At 41.8% G+C, this 22159-nt stretch overlaps 1 protein-coding gene across 5 annotated transcripts in view; it reads right to left on the bottom strand.

The window, feature by feature from the left end:
• Window positions 1-378: 378 nt before the first annotated feature.
• LOC115193708 (carbohydrate sulfotransferase 15) overlaps window positions 379-22159 on the bottom strand; it is a 53750-nt gene continuing 31969 nt past the window's right edge. For 2 of the 5 annotated variants that reach the window (XM_029752640.1, XM_029752638.1), the window contains exons 2-9: window positions 11358-11499; window positions 9438-10430; window positions 8733-9075; window positions 7711-7854; window positions 6981-7137; window positions 6432-6588; window positions 2707-2850; window positions 380-2537 (exon numbers count right to left, since the gene is read on the bottom strand). In XM_029752640.1, the coding sequence (XP_029608500.1) occupies window positions 2313-2537; window positions 2707-2850; window positions 6432-6588; window positions 6981-7137; window positions 7711-7854; window positions 8733-9075; window positions 9438-9818 (1551 nt within the window). In that variant the 5' untranslated portion in view covers window positions 9819-10430; window positions 11358-11499 and the 3' untranslated portion in view covers window positions 380-2312. Of the gene's footprint in view, window positions 2538-2702; window positions 2851-6431; window positions 6589-6980; window positions 7138-7710; window positions 7855-8732; window positions 9076-9437; window positions 11500-22159 lie in introns of all 5 variants that reach the window. The other 3 variants (XM_029752641.1, XM_029752642.1, XM_029752639.1) reach the window with 3 other exon arrangements.

Consider the following 22159-nt stretch of genomic DNA (forward strand, 5'->3'; position numbering starts at 1 on the left):
TGCAAGGGCCGTGGCTCTTGTGGCGCGATGGGTAACGTTGCTTCGGTGGGTGTCAGTTGTTGATGTGTGCAAGGGTCCCTGGTTCGAGCCCGGGTTGGGGCGAAGAGAGGGACGGAACCTACACTGTTACAGTAGCACTTGGCATAATGTTTTCAATGTGAAATAAGAAAGATGTATTGGATTTATTTGTATCTGTTAATACATTGAATACATGTTGTTTTGTATTTTGTATATTAAGTAGGTTTTCTCTGTGAGAAGGAAGTTCATTTAAAGTTATATTTTATTTGTTTTATGTAGAAAAGGCATTTTATTTTGGTTAATATACAAAGTAACCAAAGATATAATTTAATTTGCATATTCATAATGAGTTTGCAGCAAACAGTAGAATGTTCGCCACAAGTTTCCCAGAATTGTTTGCCAGAAGTTCAGTTTGCCACAAAACTGTTTGCCACAAAACTAATTAACCTGGTCAGTATATGTCATGGAAAGAGCAGGTGTTCCTAATGCTTTGTATACTCAGTGTAGGGTGTGATTTGAGTCAAACACGTCAACCTGTGCTGAGACACATAAAAAATTGACTAGAGATTCAAGTGCGTGGCTGGTAAGTTATCAAATCAAATACATTTTATTTGTCACATGCGCTCGAATACAACAGGTGTAGACTTCACCGTAAAATGCTTACTTACAAGCCCTTTCCCAACAATGCAGAGTTAAAAAGTAAGAACAATTTGCTAAATAAAAAAGGGCAATAGTAACACAATACAATAACAAAGCTATATACAATAGGTACCAGTACCGAATGTGCAGGGGTACAAGATAGTTGAGGTGAGGTAATATGTATATGTAGGTTGGGGTAAAAGTGACTCGGCAATCATGATAGATAATAAAGAGAGTAGCAGCAGCGTATGTGAAAAGTGTGAAAGTGTTTCTATGTGTTAGTTTGTGTGTGTGTGCGTGTGGCGCCAATATGCATGTGTTTTGTGTGTGTGAGCGTGTGTGTTGGACGGAGTGTCAGTGTAGTGTGTGTGAGTCCAGTGAGTGTGCATAGAGCCAGTGCAAGAGAGTCAGTGCAAAAAAAAAGGGGGTCAACGCAAATAGTCCTGCTAGTCATTTGACTAACTGTTCAGGAGTCTTATGGCTTGGGGGTAGAAGCTGTTCAGGAGCCTTTAGCTCCCAGACTTGGTGCTCCAAGATGAGAGGTTGTTGTGCTGGTACCACACTGCCAGGTCTCTGACCTCCTCCCTATAGGCGGTCTCATCATCGTCGGTGACCAGGCCTACCACCGTCGTGTCATCGGCAAACTTAACGATGGTGTTGGAGTCATGTGCGGCCACACAGTCGTGGGTGAACAGGGAGTAGAGGAGGGGACTAAGCATGCACCTCTAAGGGTCCCCCATGTTGAGGGTCAGCGTGGCGGATGTGTTGTCGCCTACCCTCACCACCTCGGGGCGGCCCGTCAGGCAAGTTAGGCTTGACGCTTGAGTTTACGTAAAATGTGTCCATGTGCAGAGCGTGTACAAACAAGAAAACTACCAGAAAATATAAGTTAGAAACAAATATGCCAGTCTTTGGTGAGAAGATAGACTTGCATTGGCGGGAAATTAGATTCCATAGCGTGTCTCTGTGGTTCTGTTGCCCTCTGGTGTGAGGATGTGTCCATTGTGTGTCTAGGCCAGTGTAGAATGGCATCAACATATTTCACATTAAAAAAGCAGGTTATGACCATGTGGTCACTTCTTCGCCCTTTACCTAATTGAATGTAGTTAAAAAGAAGAGTGTATGGCGTTGAAGACAGGGTGTTTCATGTTTGTTTTTAAAGAAAATTGAAGGCAACATCATGATAAAATCCATTGTGCTGTTGGCTCCCATATTGTTTCTTACATAATGGTTTCACAATGATTGAGAGGGAAATACCCAGTGGCAAACAGTATATCAAAATGATCAATCATTAGCATGTGAAGGCTCTCTTTTTACTCTCAATATTTGTCGTGTCAAAGCTTTCCCACTAGAGGGAGTAGTCCACCAGGCTCTACCCCAGTCATTTTCCAGGAGTCTCTCCTACAAAAAGCCAACTATTCTCCAACATACAGTATAAGGGCACCGCCATCAATGCGTCAACACGAAAGGTAAACAAAAGGAAAAACTTCAAGCACTAGACAGATGCATTGTTCAGGTCTTCAGAGCACCTCAGACATGTTACTGACTATATGTTCTCCCATTGTGACTTAATTCATGTCCATGGCTTATCCCACTTGACAGTTCATCTCATAGGACTCAAATGACCATGGGGGATTTAGTACAGGACTTATTCCTCAGGTCTGTATCCATCTGAGATGGAGCCATTCCTTATGTCTCTGTCCAGTGGAAGGCCTTGTTGTCCAGGATTGTGGCCAGTTTGTGGTTGAATGGCTGGTGGAACTCCCTGAGGAGGTCCCTGGTGCTGGGTAGCATGGGGCCCAGGCTCCTGTCTGCTGCCCTCCGTGTGTTGGACATGGGCCTCTTGGTGAGAGCTGCCTCTGTCTGCTCAGATGAAGGCCCTGAGGGACATGCAGTACAGACAGGCATGTACAGGATCAGCAGATGTTGTAATTCACACAGAGGAAGAAGCAGACATGCATCACCAACATTGTGTCCTGGCTCTGGACACACCTAGGATGTTGATGTAGAATCAGTCGAATAACTGGTTTTATCCCGGTACGTACCCACATTTAGGAAGTCAAACACTTTATGTATGGTGAGTCTCAGATTGGCAGCGTAATCTTCTAACTGCAGAACTAGGATCTGATCTCTATGGAAGACAGTCAACCAGTCCAGCAGGAAGACAATATACAGTCCTAGGTTCAGTCTGACCTGGAGAGGATCACAACAAACACTGCAGGTAAGACTTCTATATGATTTCCATAACTCTTCTACCAAGGCTTCATTGTGAAGGTGGAGAACAAGCTACATGCTATGACTCCTGTTAACAGTGCACAAGCTAACCTGCAGGGAGTGCTAGAGACCACAGCATGACTCCTGTTAACAGTACACAAGCTAACCTGCAGGGAGTGCTAGAGACCAACCGACAAAAGTAATTATGTCTCCAGATGCAGCAAAGAGAGAAGAGGCACCTTCTGAGATGATGAACTTTACATATTTTAAAAATGATCATAAGCTCAACCGCATGGATTCAGAAGTAAAATGTAAACGTGGAGCTACTGTAGGTTAACATCCATGTCGCTTGACAATGACATCCACGGTGCTGAACGTCAAATACATTTTAATTCGAAAAGATGTGCCTCAATAGGTGCACACGGAACTCTGAGCACCATGTTGGCACCAATACAATAACATTACTACCACAAATCAGGCTGAGATGCATGTAGAACAGTGTGAACATCTCTGGCAGTAGGTATCTAGATTTGTGCTTTTCCTATGTAAACTAGCTGTGCCCCAGGCTATGACAGATGCACCCAAGTAAGGAAATGTTTACAGCATTAAAACTTGTGGACCCCAGGAAGAGTAGCTGCTGCATGTGTAACAGCTAATGGGGATCCTAATAAACTAAACAAAGCATACATACTGTGCCTGTATAAAACTGAGCCAATATCAATTTCAAGCTAGTACAATTGTTAAAACAGTAATAAGAATTTCTGGAAATAAATGCCAATATTTCCAGAGACAACTACTTCCTAAATGACTTAAAGTAAGTGCATCTCAGTCAAATCTGTTCTGAAAGAAAACTTCACGGTTCTTGATTAGTTAATCAGGTATCAAGTCAGTAGATCTACTGAGGCATATGTCACAGCACAGTTTCACCACCTTCCTGGAAGTGGCCGTGATTTGAATAACAAATCCTATTAGACATGGAAAATAAAGGCCTGAGTTATGGATCGCAATTTGGCATGGAATCAATTTAGTTAAGTATTCCAATTTGGCATGGAATCAATTTAGTTAAGTATTACAATTTGGTATGGAATCAATTTAGTTAAGTATTACAATTTGGCATGAAATCAATTCAGTTAAGTATTACAATTTGGCATGGAATCAATTTAGTTAAGTATTACAATTGGGCATAGACAAAGCCATCTCTGCTTAACTTTGTATGCACTTTGTTTACATAATCAGATCTCTTAATAAATGCAGTCGAACTAAGTGTTTCTTCTTGCTTTGGCACAATTTTATTATGTTTCCATCTAGACAATACACTATCCACCAAGAACAGTGATACAACAGGATATGGCATGCCAATGCATTTACCTTGAATACCTACGGTAGTGCTGAGCGGGGGGTGGGGTGGGGGGGTGGGGGGGGGTCTGTTATTAAACAACCGATTGACCAACGTCGGTTCAATTACTTGAATTCCATTTAGTTTGTTTTTTGTGAGCTCAACGCTCTGTTTCTCTAGAGAGAAATCAAATCATTCAAGAGAGAAATTAAGCCAAGAACTATGTGGGACCCTGGATTATAGGCACATTTTAGTTGTAGTTTTCATAAGGCAAATATTCAACCTAGTTCAGAAGAGAAACATGGTAATTAACTACAATTACCATTATCCATTGTGCCTGTTCTTCCCGGCTCTGACAGACAGATAGCCTACACACAGACCGCATGAGAGAGGAATGTACACAACACAATGATGAGAGGGATAGAGGAAGTTTGTGAGGTAGCTCTACTCCATTGATAGTTGTAGTAGTTGGTAATAAACAGTCTTGAAAGTATTGGGACAGTGACCATTTTTGTTGTTGTTTTGGCTCTGTACTCCAGTACTGATATAATACAATGACTATGAGGTTAAGTACAGACTGTCAGTTTCAATGAGGGTATTTTTCATCCATATCAGGTGAACAGTTTAGAAATTACAACACTTTTTGTACATAGTCCCCCCATTTTAGGGGACCAAACGTATTGTGCCAAATTCACTTGTATGTGTATTAAATTAGTTAAAAGTTAGGTATTTGGTCCCATATTCATAGCACACAATGACAACATCAAGCTTGTGACTCTACACATTTGTTGACTGCATTTTGTCACACCCTGATCTGTTTCACCCGTCTTTGTTCTTGTCTCCACCCCCCTCCAGGTGTCGCCCACCTTCCTGTTTTCTAGTTTTCCCGGTTTTGACCATTCTGCCTGCCCTGACCCTGACCCTGCCTGCTGTTCTGTACCTTGTCACACCACCCTGGATTATTTGACCTCTGCCTGCCCTGACCCTGACCCTGAGACTGCCTGCCATTCTGTACTTTTTGGACTCTGATCTGGATTACTGACCTCTGCCTGCCCTTGACCTGTCGTTTTGCATGCCCCTGTTCTAGTAATAAACTTTTGTTACTTCGACACTGTCTGCATCTGGGTCTTCCCTAAAATGTGATACATTTGCTGTTTGTTTTGGTTGTGTTTCAGATTATTTTGTGCCCAATAGAAATGAATGGTAAATAATGTACTGTGTCATTTTTGAGTCACTTTTATTATAAATAAGAATAAGAATACTTTTCTAAACACTTCTACATTCATGTGGATGCTGCAGTACCAGGATTACGTGTAATCATGAATGAATTGTGAATAATGAGTGAGAAGGTTACAGACACAGAGACATCATATCCCAAGACATGCTAACATCTCACCATTACAATAACAGGGGAGGATGTTAGCATGTCTTGGGGATATGATATTTGTGCGTCTGTAACTTTCTCATTCATCATTATTCACAATTCATTCAGGATTATTCGTAATCAAGGTAGCATCCACATAAATGTAAAAGGGTTTAGAAACATATTCTATTCTTGATGTAGTCATTGCATGCTATGAAAATGGGACCAAATACTTAACTTTTTACTACTTTAATACACATGTAAGTGAATTTGTACCAATAGTTTTGGTCTCCTAAAATGGAGGGAATATGTACAAAAAGTACTGTAATTTCTAAATGGAAAATACCCTCAAATTAAAGCTGTCAGTCTGCACTTAAACTTCATAGTCTTTGTATAATTTCATACAAATTGCTAAAGTACAGAGCCAAAACAACAAAACAATTGTCACTGTCCCAATACTTTTGGAGCTCACTGTACTTGAAGAACTGGTAAAATGATTTTGTCAGACAGCTCTCCAATGTGGACCTGACAGAAACACTGGAATGTTTTCAATGTTTTGGAAATTCAATGTTCACTATTTTTGGCTTTGGGATATTCTTTAAAAAGCTATAAAATCATTTTAATGTCATTATTTCATAATGCATTTAATGTTTACAAAAAATGATCTATACCAAAATCAAAAACCATGATTATTTTTTAATAACCTAACCGAAATCGAACCGACCTCAAAAAGCCCTCATCCCTAATCGCTCAGCATGGACATACAGTTGAGAGTGTTGTACATTTTCAATGCCAGCAATAAGAGTAAAGCATGTCTGCTAAATGGCATATTTATTATTTATTCATAAGAGTCCCACTCACCGTCATGGCATTGGAGAGGCTAGTGTTGTAGACACAGGAACGCACAGAGTTTTCTGCTAAACAAGCCTCAAACAGCTGTAGGGATTCTGAGACCCTCAGGTCAAAGTCCTCCACAGACTTGTTAGCCATGTTGAAGTACAGGTAGTCTGAATATAACCTAAAGCAGAGGGACACACACACACCAACCAGAAAACATACTTACTTCAGCTACATTAACCAAATGCACAGACATTCCTATAGTAAAAACTATGTGACAGCATGCCAAAACATTACTTAGTCCTACAGGTGTAGGACTTAATTTGATCACGCTGTTGTGTGAGAAGTTTCCGTGAGCACCCTGTTGTGTGAGAATGGTGTACTCAAGGTTTAAAAAGGCTTCTAAAGTTTGTAATTTCCACTTAAAAACGTCAGACGTTATTTGCCCTAACAAAACATTTATCAACCCCCTACAAAAATGTCCATTCATTATAAACATTTACATTTCCTGCTGCTGCATGATTATTTTCCGACTGTGAGAAATTGGTCAAATTAAAATTCCCACATATTTACCTCTCTACTGGGTCTCTGAGCATGACAATGATTTTAGCGTTGGGCTGAACTGCGTGGATGAAGTCCTGGGCCAGGAAAGGAGGCTCCCCATCTGCCTGGTAGTTATAGAGATAGCTCCAGGCTTGGTTGTCCCACATTGTGGATGCGCTTGCTTCACCTGTCAATCAAACATATTTGTGATACCCATTATGGGATTACACTTGACATTGCATATAACACAACAGTGGAAGCCTCTCATGATTCCTAAATAACACTGGACCTTATGGTGGCTTTAGCAACAACATTCTACTTCAAAACCTTGTCCTTAAATGTCAGTTTTGAGTGTTGGCATTATCGTGCTGGTTAGTGCCGAGCCAATTAAGAGGGAATGGAGTGAATAATGGAGTGTGAGAACTGATAATGGAGGAAGGAGAAACAAACAGTCTTCTGGTGTTAATCAGTGTCGAAGGTCCTAGACTGGCTGGGAATACTGAATGAGGTTTGTAATCACACAACATCTCTTTCTCTCACACACACACACACACACACACACACACACACACACACACACACACACACACACACACACACACACACACACACACACACACACACACACACACACACACACACACACACACACACACTTTGTTGAAAGCAGAGTTTCTAAAGATTTTAAAAAATGACCTAATTATTATAATTCAATATGTATCCAGTAGATATAAATGACCTACGATGACCTGTAGGTTACCTGTAATAATGTGTCGCTGGCTGTGGTCTCCAGAGGTATTCCCCAGTATTCCCTCCTGGATGTGGTAGGCAGCCAGTTCAAACAGGTCCAGGTAATCCTCCACAGGGAAGCGTTCTAGGAGGCCATCTTTAAGATGGATTATACCTGCAAGGGAGAGCAACACAATGGTCAATGACGTCATCATTGAATCAAATGTCACTACCGTCTACTTCCATCTATGATCTATCATAGACCTTCTCAAAAGCAAATGAAAAAGTGTTGTACCAAAACTTCTGTGTCATTCAAAGGTGATCAAAGTCTGAGAGGAAGTTCTGTTCATATTTTCAAACTTGTCAGAGCTCAAAGAAGATCAGGACTTCATACTAGATGGCCCCAGGAGACCTGATGTAGATGCCCTTCTGATTCAATTGTCAGCACAAAGATCAACATCCAAAACCATTTCCCCCTGCTGCTTTGAACGCCCACAAACTCACTTGGCAATGGAGACTGAAATCAATGCGCTCTGCGTGATCAACAGTATAGCTCTCCTCAGAGTGTGATCTGACACCTACGCTGCCTCTCAGACTCTGAAACATCTCATTCAATTAGATGAATTACAACAGACACTAGTTTGGATGGCTGGACCTGGTCTCATCCATCACCCACACACTACAGTAGAGTTTCAGAACAACACATACTCACTCGGTACAAATCTTTGAAAAAGGAAAATTATAAGCAGATGATTATCATAAAACAGACAACGCTTTGGGTTTTCATTCAGTTATATTGTTACTAGTGTACATAGTGTAGAATGTAGGTACAATAATTAGGAAAAGAAGCACACAGTATTACCTCAAAATAGATATAATATGAATATAAATGGAAAGAAGTTATTCCACACATCACTGGTGGTTCCCCCTAGAAATGTATTTTGGCAGGGTGAAAAGGCTGTTGAAGCCAATGTAAAAGTTTTCCATCCAAATCAATGGAAGCCAAGTTCTCTGGGCAGCTCTACCAAAATAAAGACGGGGACTAGTGCTTACCAAACCTTTTCCTTGTCCACCAGTGGGGCTCTTTCATGGTGGTGAACTTGACCTCCGGGTGTAGCAGCAGTCGGTGAAACAGGTCCGTTGTGCCACATTTGGGCTGGCCAATGATGTAGAAATATGGCAGACAGCGCAGGCGATATTGCTTGTTGTCGTCACTGTGGTACAAGTGTTCCTGGAAATGTTTCCTCAGGTAGTCACAGACAGTCCGGAAACTCTTAGAGCGAACTGCATACAAGTTTTTACTGTAAGGATCCACTTTGGTTTTCCCAGAGAGCTCCTCATACCAGCATGGACTCTTGATATTGGGCAGGAACTGACGAGGAATAACGGAAAACAACTTGGAAGTACAAAACAGAAAAATCGTCAAAATACTTTTCAAACACTTCTAGACAATTGTAATGATGCTATTATCTTTTATTTATTTTATTTATTTAACCTTTATTTAACCAGGAAGGGCTCATTGAGATTTAAAATCTATTTTTCAAGAGCGTCCTGGCCAAGATAGGCAGCGCCAAGGCATTACAAAAATTACAGACAAACAACATGAAAAACTACAATTAATCTAGTAAAAACCATAGAATTAACAAAGAATAAAGAACAAAGAATCTTATTTGCTATTATAAATGCTTGAAAGGATTTTCGTCCTGAGACAAAACGGCACACATGAAACAACAGGCCAGACACTTTGCTCATACTCACATGAGAGTCCGTATTGACAATGTCCTTCAGAGGAGGCAGCTTCCTTGGGCTGAACTCAAGCTTAGATGTAATGCACTTCACCAGGAGCTTAATGTTGGCATAGTCCTTGGTAGAAGACAGGTTATGGGAGAGGGTGCTGCTTGGGTTGACTATAGTCCTGAGGTGGAACGGTGACAGGGTCAGCATCAGACCCTTTTTATCCCAGGTTAAGATGTAAGAAGCCATGATGAGGAAGGTCAATGTCAATCCTAGCAGGAAGCTGATAACCTTGACCTTTCTGACACTCCTCAGGGGCCCCAATGACCATAGAGGAACCCGCCTCAACTCTAGGACACTGGTCAGGCCTCTGCGGCTGTTATCCCCATCGTCCAAACAGGGCATTGTGCGTCTCTTCCTGTAGTTCTCAACTTACATAGGGCAGGGTGGGCCATATGTGTAGTCCATTTGAGGAATGGCACCATGTTTGTAGTCTGTGAGAGACATGCTGTAGACCGGATGGAACAGGGCTGTGTGGAGGGGGATGGGGATGTCAGAGGGGAGGGACTTCGAGGCACATCTGCCGTCAAGGCACATCTATTGTGGGATGGAGGTGTGTGGAGGAGCAGTGGAGGGTTCATCTATCATTTGCACACTCTTGCTCCAAATGTTGCTGTAGGCACACCAGGTACTGTAACACCACATATGGTGCTTAAAACAGAGGAAACTTTTGGACACGGCAATTCTCAATTAATCTGTGATTAGTTTTTCCCCTTCAATGGTGTAGTGTTTTGGGGGGCCCTGGACTTTGTAATAGACAGCTCACAGCTGTTTCCTGACCAGGTGCTAAGTATTATTCCAGGATGAGGGTTCCGTTAGGGGCAATCGAACATGAGTCATCTCAGATGAATTCTTCTTCCTCCACTAGCAAGGGTGACTTCAGCCCAATTACTCATGACAACCTCACATGCAGCTCATAGCAGAGAGTGTGAGTTCTTGTCGGATAACGCTCCCCTGCTTTAGGGAGAAGGATAATACAGTGGGTACAAAAGCTTATAATGTGAGAGCATAATGGTAAGTCTGCACCTTCATCCTCTGCATTTGAGGCTTATCAAAGTCCTTAGAAGACAGTTTCATCACTATAGGTTCAAATAAACATCAACATTTTAGAACTGGCCAGATCTCTATCCTACAGGGAAATACAAGGTTGATCCATGAAAATGGTATGTTTTGGAGATTAAAGGTTTTCTCGTGACACCAAAAGTGTACTGTATTGATACAGGTGGACGAGCAGTGCTGCAAAGTCTTTCCCTCAAGTTAGAGAGAGAAAGCGAGTATTATTTCTGGACCTGTGTGTTGAAGAATTCCAGACACAGGACCGACCAAATGTTTCAAAACCTCTTCCATCACACTTCCTGGAGCCATAATTCATTCTGCTTTCTTTTCTTCCAGAGTTTATACACGTTAACAATTACTCTGGACGTTGAAATTAAACCCCTGCCCAGATACAGTGAATTACACTTGGTACATTCAATGATTTCACAGTGTTATTTCTCATTGCATAAGTGTTGTTCTATTCGCTCTTGGGCCTTATTAAACAGAGACCACTAAACACTTCAGTGAATTTAAATAATCACGTTATATTTCTATCACTGGCTGTCAAAAACTGTGGGTTACACTTTACTTGAGCCATGTGTCATACGACCTATAGCGTACAGCAATTAAAAATACATTTAGTTAAAATACACATTCAATGTATAATATGATACAGCATATGCCATTTAGAATATGCTTTTATCCAAAGTGACTTACAGCCATGCACGCATACATGTTTTACATATGAGTGGTCACAGGAATCAAACCCACTATCCTGGCATTGCAATCGCCATGCTCTACCAACTGAGCTATATGCATCATTATGTAGTATAAAGGTTTGTATCCTACATCTCAGCTGAATGTGTTCTTCTCCTGGTCTTGATCTTGGTGTTGCTGATGGAGAGGGTCTCCTGTCCTCTCTCTGTAAAACCCATGGAAAGTTATTGTCTGCCAGAGCCAGCATCAAACATCCGAATTGTAGGCTTGATTTCTGTAGAGAGAGAAGAAGGGGATGGGGGGTGGGGATGTGCAGGACAGAGAGATTAGGATAGACAATATGAAGGAAAGAGTAAAGACAAGGTACCAAGGAGAGAGGGCAAGGCAACCATTAAAGCCCATATAGAAGCATCTGTGACGGAACTTGCGTGGGAAACTGACAGGGCCTGAGAAGGAGGACGGAGCTGAGGAGGTTGTGAGGGGAGGTGGGAGTGTGGGAGCCAGAACTGAAAAAATATATATCAAAATATATATTTTAGATTTAAAAAAAATATTGCAGCTTTAAGACATTTTAAATACATTCCAACATATATTACGGAATGTAGTTCAAGTCAATACATTTTTTTTTTTTTAAATGTATAACAAAATATATGTTAAATGCATCGGAAAATGTATTTAAAGTATTTCAAAAAATACATACAGTACCAGTCAAACGTTTGGACACACCTACTCATTCAAGAGTTTTTCTTTATTTTTACTATTTTCTACACTGTAGAATAATATTGAAGACATAAAAACTATGGAAAACACATATGGAATCATGTAGTAACCACAAAAGTGCTGAACAAATCAAAATACATTTTATATTTGACATTCTTCAAATAGCCACCCTTTGCCTTGATGACAGCTTTGCACATTCTTGGCATTTGCACACTCTTAAAGCGTTGTAAGATGTATAGTTTTAGGTAAAAATAAAAAAAAATAAAAAATACAACAATAATAAAACATTTTAAAATTAAATAAAACATTCATGCATGTCTTTGTATTGCCATATTATCAGTAGCCTATTGCAATTCTACATATTGAGAGTTGCAATGACCTTTATATTAGAAGTGTTTATCACATGCTACCGTGGTGACTGTAGAGTTTCTTTAACTTTCCAGTCTGCTCTCTGCTCTAGCGCATGCACAGTAGCTATGCCATTAGATAAGATATGTAGCCAGAAAATAGAGAGAGCTATGCCTTAATCCCCTTAGGCCTTACATGTCTCTATTTCTTTCACATGGTTCTTTCTTATGGCATGTAAATATCCCTGTGTTTCATACTATATTATAGCAATCATTTATAGGTATAATATTATGCCTTATGTTTGTATATTAATACTATGGAATATATTACTGTGCATTGCTCTGCATGGCTCCTAATGATTGTTTACTCTCCCTTTGTTAGAACCCCAATCACATAAAACATTAAAATGGAAACAGCTGTGTGTGTGTGTGTGTGTGTGTGTGTGTGTGTGTGTGTGTGTGTGTGTGTGTGTGTGTGTATGTGTGTGTGTGTGTGTGTGTGTGTGATGGGCCTCACTGTCATGTGCTAATCGAACATCACTACAGTGGATAGAACCAAAACCAATCAGTATTAAGTGTATAGTGAGTGCATATCCAGCCAACCACAGAAGAGTTCCAGCTAGACGTTTTTACATGGTCCTTCGCATCGCCGGATTCTGACCTGCTATATTTGAGATGTTGAGGTGCCCCAAAGAGGAGTCCGTGCATCTTGCCAAGAGACGCCTGTCAGCACCCACTTCAGCCCACAGCGCCACACAAAGCCGTCGCGTCACTGAAGAAGATGGCGCAAGTTCTGGTTAGCAACCAAGTTGCCTGTGTTTATTTTTAGGAAATGTTGTGCGTGCATCCGCAATGTAAGTTTGGGGGTTTATATTGTTGGGGATCATTGATGATGTTCACTGCATCCTACTGATACTGTACCTGGCTAGCGCAATTTATCTTGTTACATCTGTAACTTATTTGTTCTTTCGCCAGCTGGTAGCATTGTTTGCCTGTTTAATGCATAAGTCTAAGTTCAGAATGGCCAGTTAAAGATGCACTATGCAGAAATCTAATAGTTTGCCTAATTTCAGTTTCTGAGACAAAGTAAGCAAGTATAGTGTAGAGAATCATTATACCATCTAAACCGCTGTGAAATATCATTTCCATAACCAAAAATATAGTATTTTTAGCTGTTTGAAGCTGGTGTACAAAACCAAAAGTAAAAGACGCAAAAACAAAACTTTAGAACAGGAAGCATACACATATGGCACATAAAACAGATCTACCGTGTCTTAGACTTGCTTTCAATGAGAATGACAGCTCTATAACACACATTTCTAAAAAGTTACATATTGCCGCTTTAATGGGCCTATTGCATCGTTATAATTATGAGTATCAAATTAAATCAATGCACCGAATACAACAGGTGTAGACCTTAACGTGAAACGCTTACTTACAAGACCTTAACCAACAATGCAGTTAAGAAAATATTGACTAAATAAACAAACGTTTTTTTTTAAGTTACACAATAAAATAACAATAATGAGGCTATATACAGGGGGTATCGGTACCAAGTCAATGCGCGGGGGTGGTGGGGTAAAGTGGGGTAGTGGGGTAAAGTGACTATGCATAGATAATAAACAGCGAGTAGCAGCAATGTAAAAACAAAGGAGTATGAGGTGCATGTTACTATTACTGGAAGAGAGTGTGTTATAAGCCAGCTAAAGTTAGTAAGTTAGTAGAAGATTCTAGACCCCTGGAGCGCTTCCGCATGCGCATTTGATTTATCTGATAAGCTCTCTAGCTGGCGAGAGGTTCTAGAAGTTTCAGAGACCGTCCTCCATGCTCCAGCATGCACAGTAAGATTCATGACTCCGGCACCAGACTCAGATAAGATCTCCACCAGTCAGCAGAGAGGGCCATAAATCTAGCCTGTCTAAGTAATTAGTTCTCTCTCTGAGATATGTTTATAAATACACTGCTGTAAATGTGTATGCTGTTATGTGAATATCCCTGTATAGATGCTACGCCATTCTTTCCTGAGTAGATATTTCCGTTGCATAGCTTACAACATTGTTTGTTATTGCCTTTCAGAACCACAAGTCGATTTCAAAATCACTGAAGAGAATGTTTCTGTGTTAATACTACATGTGGTGGTAATTAAGATAAATAAAACTGGATATGGACACATCTGCCTTGTAGTGAGTCAGAACCTTAACAATCAGCATTAAGTACTTGCGGGTGAGGGCATTCACAGCCGACCGGTATTCACAGCTAGTCGAGGATCTGGCTGAGGGGGGTGCAGACCTTGGTGTGGTGGACTGTGCACTCTGCAGTTGTCTTCATCTGCTGGGGAGCTAAGGTCTCTCCGGGGAGCAGAAGCAAAGCCGATGCTCCCTTGCATATAGCCTAGGGGGACTAGAGGGATGTCTTTTGGGAAAGCGGCTAAACCACCACGGGGGGGGGGGGCGGTGCGGCGTGATGTAGGCTCCAGCCGGGGGGGCCTGGAGTAGTGTCTCTCAGGTGAGGGCCGACTAGGGGAGTATCGGCTGCGGTGGCCCTCCAGCGGCGGTGACAACGGCTCTAGTCAAGGGGGCCTAGAGCAGGATTTCTAAAAACTTGGTCCTGGGGCCCCCCCTAGGTGCACGTTTTGGGTTTATGCCCTAGCACTACACAGCTGATTCAAAAACCAACTCATCATAAAGCTTTGATTCTTTGAATCAGCTGTTGTAGTGCTGGGGTAAAAACCAAAACGTGCCCCCAAGAGTGGGGGCCAGGACCGAGTTTGGGAAACCCTGCCCTACAGAAGTGACAGTCATGAGAGTAGAGGCGGTATTGATGTGTCCATATCAAGAGTTTTATTCTGTAGTTTACCACCACACAGTTGCACATACACACAAGATCACTTCTGATACAGCCAACTGCTTAGATGGCTCCAGCTACCCGTTTTTAGACTACCAGAAGAAGGTTAACATTAGCATCATCGCTAACAGCTACACAAAGTGTAGACATACGCTCGCCCCGCACATACAGTGCATTCGGAAAGTGTTCAGACCCCTTGACATTTTCCACATTTTGTTACATTCCAGCCTTATTCTAGAATTGATTAAATTGTTTTTCCCCCCTCGTCAACACACAATACCCCATAATGACAAAGCAAAAACAAGTTTGGAGAATGTTTTGATAATAATTTAAAATAAATAATTGAAATATCACATTTAAATAAGTATTCAGACCTTTTACTCAGTACTTTGTTGAAGCACCTTTGGCAGCAATTACAGCATTGAGTCTTCTTGGGTAAGACGCTATCCCCAAGCTGAAAGGTAAAACTCTGTCATTCTGCCCCTGAACAAGGCAGTTAACCCACTGTTCCTAGGCAGTCATTGAAAATAAGAATTTGTTCTTAACTGACTTGCCTAGGAAAAAGGTTAAAAAAAGAAGCTTGGCAGATCCTCTCAAGCTCTGTAAGGTTGGATGGGGAGCGTCGCTGCACAGCTATTTTCAGGTCTCTCCAGAGATGTTCGATCGTGTTAAAGTCCGGGCTCCTGGCTGGGCCACTGAAGGACATACATAGACTTGTCTCGAAGCCACTCCTGTGTTGTCTTGGCTGTGTACTTAGTGTCGTTGTCCTTTTGGAAGGTGAACCTTCGCCACAGTCTGAGGTCCTGAGTGCTCTGGAGCAGCATCAAGGATCTCTCTGTACTTTGCTCAGTTCATCTTTCCCTCGATCTTGACTAGTCTCCCAGTCTCTGCCGCTGAAAAACATCCCCACAGCATGATGCTGCCACCCCCATGCTTCAGCATAGGGATGGTGCCAGGTTTCCTCCAGATGTGATGCTTGGCATTCAGGCAAAATAGTTAAATCTTGGTTTCATCAGACCAGAGAATCTTGTTTCTCATGGTCTGAGAGTCTTTAGGTGCCTTTTGGCAAACTCCAAGCAGGCTGTCATGAGCCTATTACTGAGGAGTGGCTTCAGTCTGGTCACTCTACCATAAAGGCCTCATTGGTGGAGTACTGCAGAGACAGTTGTCCTTCTGGAAGGTTCTCCCATCTCCACAAAGGAACTCAAGTGCTCTGTCAGAGTGACCATAGGGTTCTTGGTCATCTCCCTGACCAAGGACATTCTCCCCTGATTGCTCAGGTTGGCTGGGCGGCCAGCTCTAGGAAGAGTCTTGGTTGTTCCAAAGTTCTTTCATTTAAGAATGATGGAGGCCACTGTGTTCTTGGGGACGTTTAATGCTGCATAAATGTTTTGGTACCCTTCCCCAGATCTGTGCCTCAACACAATCCTGTCTCAGAGCTCTACGGACTATTCCTTCTCACTCATGACTTGGTTTTTGCTCTGACATGCACTGTCAACTGTGGGACCTTATATAGACAGGTGTGTGCCTTTCCAAATCATGACCAATCAATTGAATTTACCACAGGTGGACTTCAAATCAAGTTTTAAAAACATCTCAAGGATGATCAATGGAAACAGGATGCACCTGAGCTCAATTTGAAGTCTCATAGCAAAGGGTCTGAATACTTATGTAAATAAGGTATTTCTGTTTTTTATTTTTAATACATTTGCTAAAATTTCTAAAAACTTGTTTTCGCTTTGTCATTATGGGGTATTGTGTGTAGATTTTTTTCCATTTCATCCATTTTAGAATAAGGCTGTAAGGTAGCAAAATGTGTAAAAAGTTAAGGGGTCTGAATAGTTTCCGAAGGCACTGTAAACAGGGGCATGCCTGTGCAATTTCAGAAAGTTGCATGAAAATACGAATCACTGATGCATTTTGTTCATGTCTTATGATTAACTTGGGCAAAATACTGAATGGTTGGCTTCCCGAGTGGCGCAGTGGTCTAAGGCTCTGCATCGCAGTGCTAGCTGTGCCACTAGAGATTCTGGGTTCGAGTCCAGGCTCTGTTGCAGCCGGCCGCGACCGGGAGGCCCATGGGGTGGCGCACAATTGGCCTAGCATCGTCCGGGTTAGGGAGGGTTTGGCCGGCAGGGATATCCTTGTCTCATCGTGCACTAATGACTCCTGTGGCGGGCCGGGCGCTTTGCACGCTGACACGGTCGCCAGGTGTACGGTGTTTCCTCCGACACATTGGTGCGGCTTGCTTCCGGGTTGGATGGGCATTGTGTCAAGAAGCAGTGCCGCTTGGTTGGATTGTGTTTCGGAGGACACATGGCTCTCGACCTTCGCCTCTCCCAAGTCCGTATGGGAGTTGCAGTGATGAGACAAGACTGCAACTACTACCAATTGGATACCACGAAACTGGGGAGAAAAAAGGGGTGAAAAAAAATACTATTCTATTACTATTACTTTCAACATATTTAGTTGATTTCCTACTAAGTTCAATACATTTTTTAATATTAAAAAAGTAGGAAATTGTCACATCCTGACCATAGCAAGATGTTATTTTCTATGGTAGAGTAGGTCAGGGCATGACAGGGGGTGTTTTGTGTTTTTCTATGTTTTCTATTTCAATGTTTAGTTCTAGTTTTCTATTTCTATGTTGGTCCTCGTTGTCTCTAATTGGAGATCATACTTAAGTAGGGTTTTTTTCCACCTGTGTTTGTGGGTAGTTGTATTCTGTTTAGTCTATGTACCTGGCAGAACTGTGAGCTGATCGTTTTCGCTTTTGTTATTTTCTTTAGTGTTCTGTGTTAAAATAAAAAGTCATTATGAGCACTCAACACGCTGCGCTTTGGTCCCCTCGTTACGACAGTCGTTACAGAAATCAACTAAATGTGTTGAAAGTGATAGTAATAGAATAGTATTTTTTTTTTTAAATCACCCCTTTTTTCTCCCCAGTTTCGTGGTATCCAATTGGTAGTAGTTACAGTCTTGTCTCATCACTGCAACTCCCGTACGGACTCGGGAGAGGCGAAGGTCGAGAGCCAAGCGTTGTTTTTTTTACATTTATTTACCTAGGCAAGACAGCTAAGAACAAATCCTTATTTACAGCTCCTAGCCTGGTCAAACCCTAACCCGGATGATGCTGGGCCAATTGTGCGCCACCCTATGGGACTCCCAATCACGGCTGGTTGTGATATGGCCTAGAATCGAACCACGGTCTGTAGTGACGCCTTTAGCACTGAGATGCAGTGCCTAAGACCGCTGCGCCACATATTGTTGAATTCAGTTTTAATGTCTGGATTCTGTGATCCCGTCCGTGTTCTCCACAACGCAGATTTTATAGAGCCCTACAAAATGCTTTATAGGACATTACAATACCTTTTATAGGGCCCTACAATACATAGAGAGGAATTTAAGAAGCTGCATTAGGAACCACTTTGGCCACCCTGTAGACTAGATGTCATTGCCATTCATTTAATAATATCAGGCATTACATACATTTCAGGAAATATGTAAATGTATTTAAAATACATTTTATATATATTTAAATATTTTTTTCCCGTATGGAAGGGAATGATTGATACAGTAACACACACCCACAGTCATTTCTACCATAATCTAGAATCTTTGTGGATATCCGAGCAGATGTTTGCAGCCACCATGAGTGCTCAATGTTACAAAGGTTGATGTGAGTCCAATTTCCATTTGGATTACTCACAATGTCTACATGCTCTTGAGCTGAGGTAGAAATACAATTACCCCAAAAGGGTCCTCTCCACAAGGTGGTTGCCTGGTTACCCATCCACATCCGCTCTGGCCAATCTGTCTCACTGTCTCTTTCTCTGTTTTCTGAATTAAATTGGAGTATTAGGGCCTGCAGGAGCAAATATCAAGATTTATACGTGGCTTTCATTCCCTGCCAAGGAGATAAATTGTAATCTATTGACTTGAGCTGAGTGAGGCCAGCTGTGTAACTTCAGCATTATGCTTATGAACGCAAACACATTCCGACTGTTCTGATTGGTCCCAGAAACCGAAGGGTTAGACCAGAGCCTACACGATGATGTTATCAACTTTGATACTCTGATTGGTTACATTTGTTAGAGACGTTCCAATCACTGATCATTTTTTTTGTACAACGCAACGTACTCACACAAACAACTTCTAGGATGGCAGATTAATAAATTAGTATTGGGACAGTGACAAATATTTTGGGGGGTTTGGCTCTGTACTCCAGCACTTTGGATTTGAAATTATACAATGACTATGAGGTTAAAATGATGAGTGGGAAAGTTACAGACGTACAAATATCATACCCCCAAGACATGCTAACCTCTCACCATTACAATAACAGTGGAGGTTAGCATTTTTTGGGGGTGGTATAATATTTGTGAATCTGTAACTTTTTCATACATCATTATTCACGATTCATTCAGGAGTATCCGTAATCATGGTAGCATCCACATTAATGTGTAAGTGTTTAATAACATATTATATTCTTATTTACAATACGAGTGATGACACAATACATTATTTACCATTCATTTCTATCGAGCACAAAATAATCTGAAACACAACCAAAACAAACAGCAAACGCATCAACAAATTTGTAGTCACAAGCTTGAAGTAATCATTGTGTGCTATGAATATGGGACCAAATACTACACTTTTGACTACTTTAATACACATAAGTGAATTTGTCACAATACGTTTGGTTCGCTAAAATGGGGGGACTATGTAAAAAAAAAAGTGTTGTAATTTGACCCCTTTAAATGAGTGGATTTGGCTATTTTAGCCCGTGGCTGACAGGTTTATAAAATCGAGCACACAGCCATGCAATCTCCATCGACAAACATTTGTAGTAGAATGGCCTTACTGAAGAGCTCAGTGACTTTCAATGTGGCACCGTCATAGGATGCCACCTTTCCAAGAAGTCAGTTCGTCAAATTTTTTGCCCTGCTAGAGCTTCCCCGGTACCGAGGCAGTGGAAACCTCTAGGAGCAACAACGGCTCAGCAGCGAAGTGGTAGGCCACACAAGCTCACAGAATGGGACCGCAGAGTGCTAAAGCGTGTTGCGCATAAAAATAATTTGTCCTCGGTTGCAACACTCACTACCAAGTTCCAAACTGCCTCTGGAAGCAACATCAGCACAAGAACTGTTCGTCCGGAGCTTCAAAAATTAGGTTTCCATGGCCGAGCAGCCGCACACCAGCCTAAGATCACTATGTGCAAAGCCAAGCGTCGGCTGGAGTGGTGTAAAGCTCACAGCCATTGGACTCTGGAGCAGTGGAAACACGTTCTCTGGAGTGATGAATCACGCTTCACCATCTGGCAGTCCGACAGACGAATCTGGGTTTGGCAGATGCCAGGAGAACGCTACCTGCCCAATTGCATAGTGACAACTGTAAAGTTTGGTGAAGGAGGAATAATGGTCTGGTGCTGTTTTTCATGGTTCGGGCTTGGCCCCTTAGTTCCAGTGAAGGGAAATCGTAACGCTACAGCATACAATGACATTCAAGTCGATTCTCTGGTTCCAACCTCGTGGCAACAGTTTGGAGAAGGCCTTTTCCTGTTCCAGCATAACAATGCCCCTATGCACCAAAGCGAGGTCCATACAGAAATGGTTTGTCGAGATCGGTGTGGGTGAACTTGACTGGCCTGCATAGAGCCCTGACCTCAAACCCATCGAACACCTTTGGAATGAATTGGAACGTCGACTGCGAGCTATGCCTAACATCAGTTCCCAACCTCACTAATGCTCTTGTGGCTGGAAAGCCTTCCCAGAAGAGTGGAGGCTGTTATAGTAGAAAGGGGGGACCAACTCCGTATTAATGCCCATGATTTTGGAATGAGATGTTAGACGAGCAGGTGTCCACATACTTTTGGTAATGTAGTGTATAAGTGAATTTGTCCCAATTCTTTTGGTCTCCTTAAAATGTGGGGGACTATGTACAAAAAGTGTTGGACTTTCTAAACAGTTCACCTGATATGGATGAAAATACCTAAATTAAAGCTGACAGACTAGTCATTGTATCATTTCAAGTACAGGGCCAAAACAATAAAACATTTGTCACTGTCCCAAAACTTTTTGAGCTGACTGTAAGTAGGGATCGATAGAACAGCGGAATTAAATTCAGTATGAGTCGTCAGGCAAACAAGGTGTAGGTCCAGTATGTAGTTTGCATGCAAGCAGAGCATACATAAACTGTGTCTCCGGGATGAGAGATCAGTGGTGGTACTAGTACAAATGTAGGATCTTAATTTAAGCCAGTTTGCTACAGCATGGGAAAATAACCCTGCAGCAACAGGAAACGTGAATTATTATGTGGATTATAATTTATGAACATTTTATAGTGGTTGATACATTTTAAGTAAGGGAAAACCAACTCTGAAATTTCAAAGTGGAAATTACAAACTTCAGAAGTCTTTTTAAACCTCAAATACACTACAAGTTTTACATTTCCTGCATTTCCTGAAAACATTTCAAGTTTTCCTGCAACAGTAGGGCCGGGATGATACCAGTTTCATAATATCTTTTCCATGGCAAAATTGCTAACAACATAATGATGTTAGTTTCCAACATTAGAAGTTAAATCCGCTTTGTGTTTTGTTTTACTTGCCATCACGCTAATGAGTATTGCGATACTGGTATCATCCCGGCGCTATGCAACAAGGTGATCAAATTAAGATCCTACATCTGTACTGGTACTGGTGGAGGAGGGAGGGGAAATATAAAGCTGAAAGCTGGGCTCTGCCCTCTCTCCTGTGTCTTATTTTTGTTGTTGGGGGAGGGGGGGGGGGCAGTCTGCCCTACCGCTGAGGAATGAGCTAACGTAAAACCCACCTGACCCCCCACACTCAGGAGGGCATGGAAACACTTGAATACACAAATGAAAACTTTAAAAATAGCAGGTCTCCTTGTAATGATATGCAGTTACAAGCCAGATGCCTACAGACTCAGGGCCATGGAAACCCAGCAGCCCCAAATCTCATGTTTTACTTTCTCTGTAAACAGAGGAGGGATGTCTCCA

Source organism: Salmo trutta, chromosome 5 (genome assembly GCF_901001165.1).
Source record: "Salmo trutta chromosome 5, fSalTru1.1, whole genome shotgun sequence".
In the NCBI taxonomy this organism is placed as follows: domain Eukaryota; kingdom Metazoa; phylum Chordata; class Actinopteri; order Salmoniformes; family Salmonidae; genus Salmo; species Salmo trutta.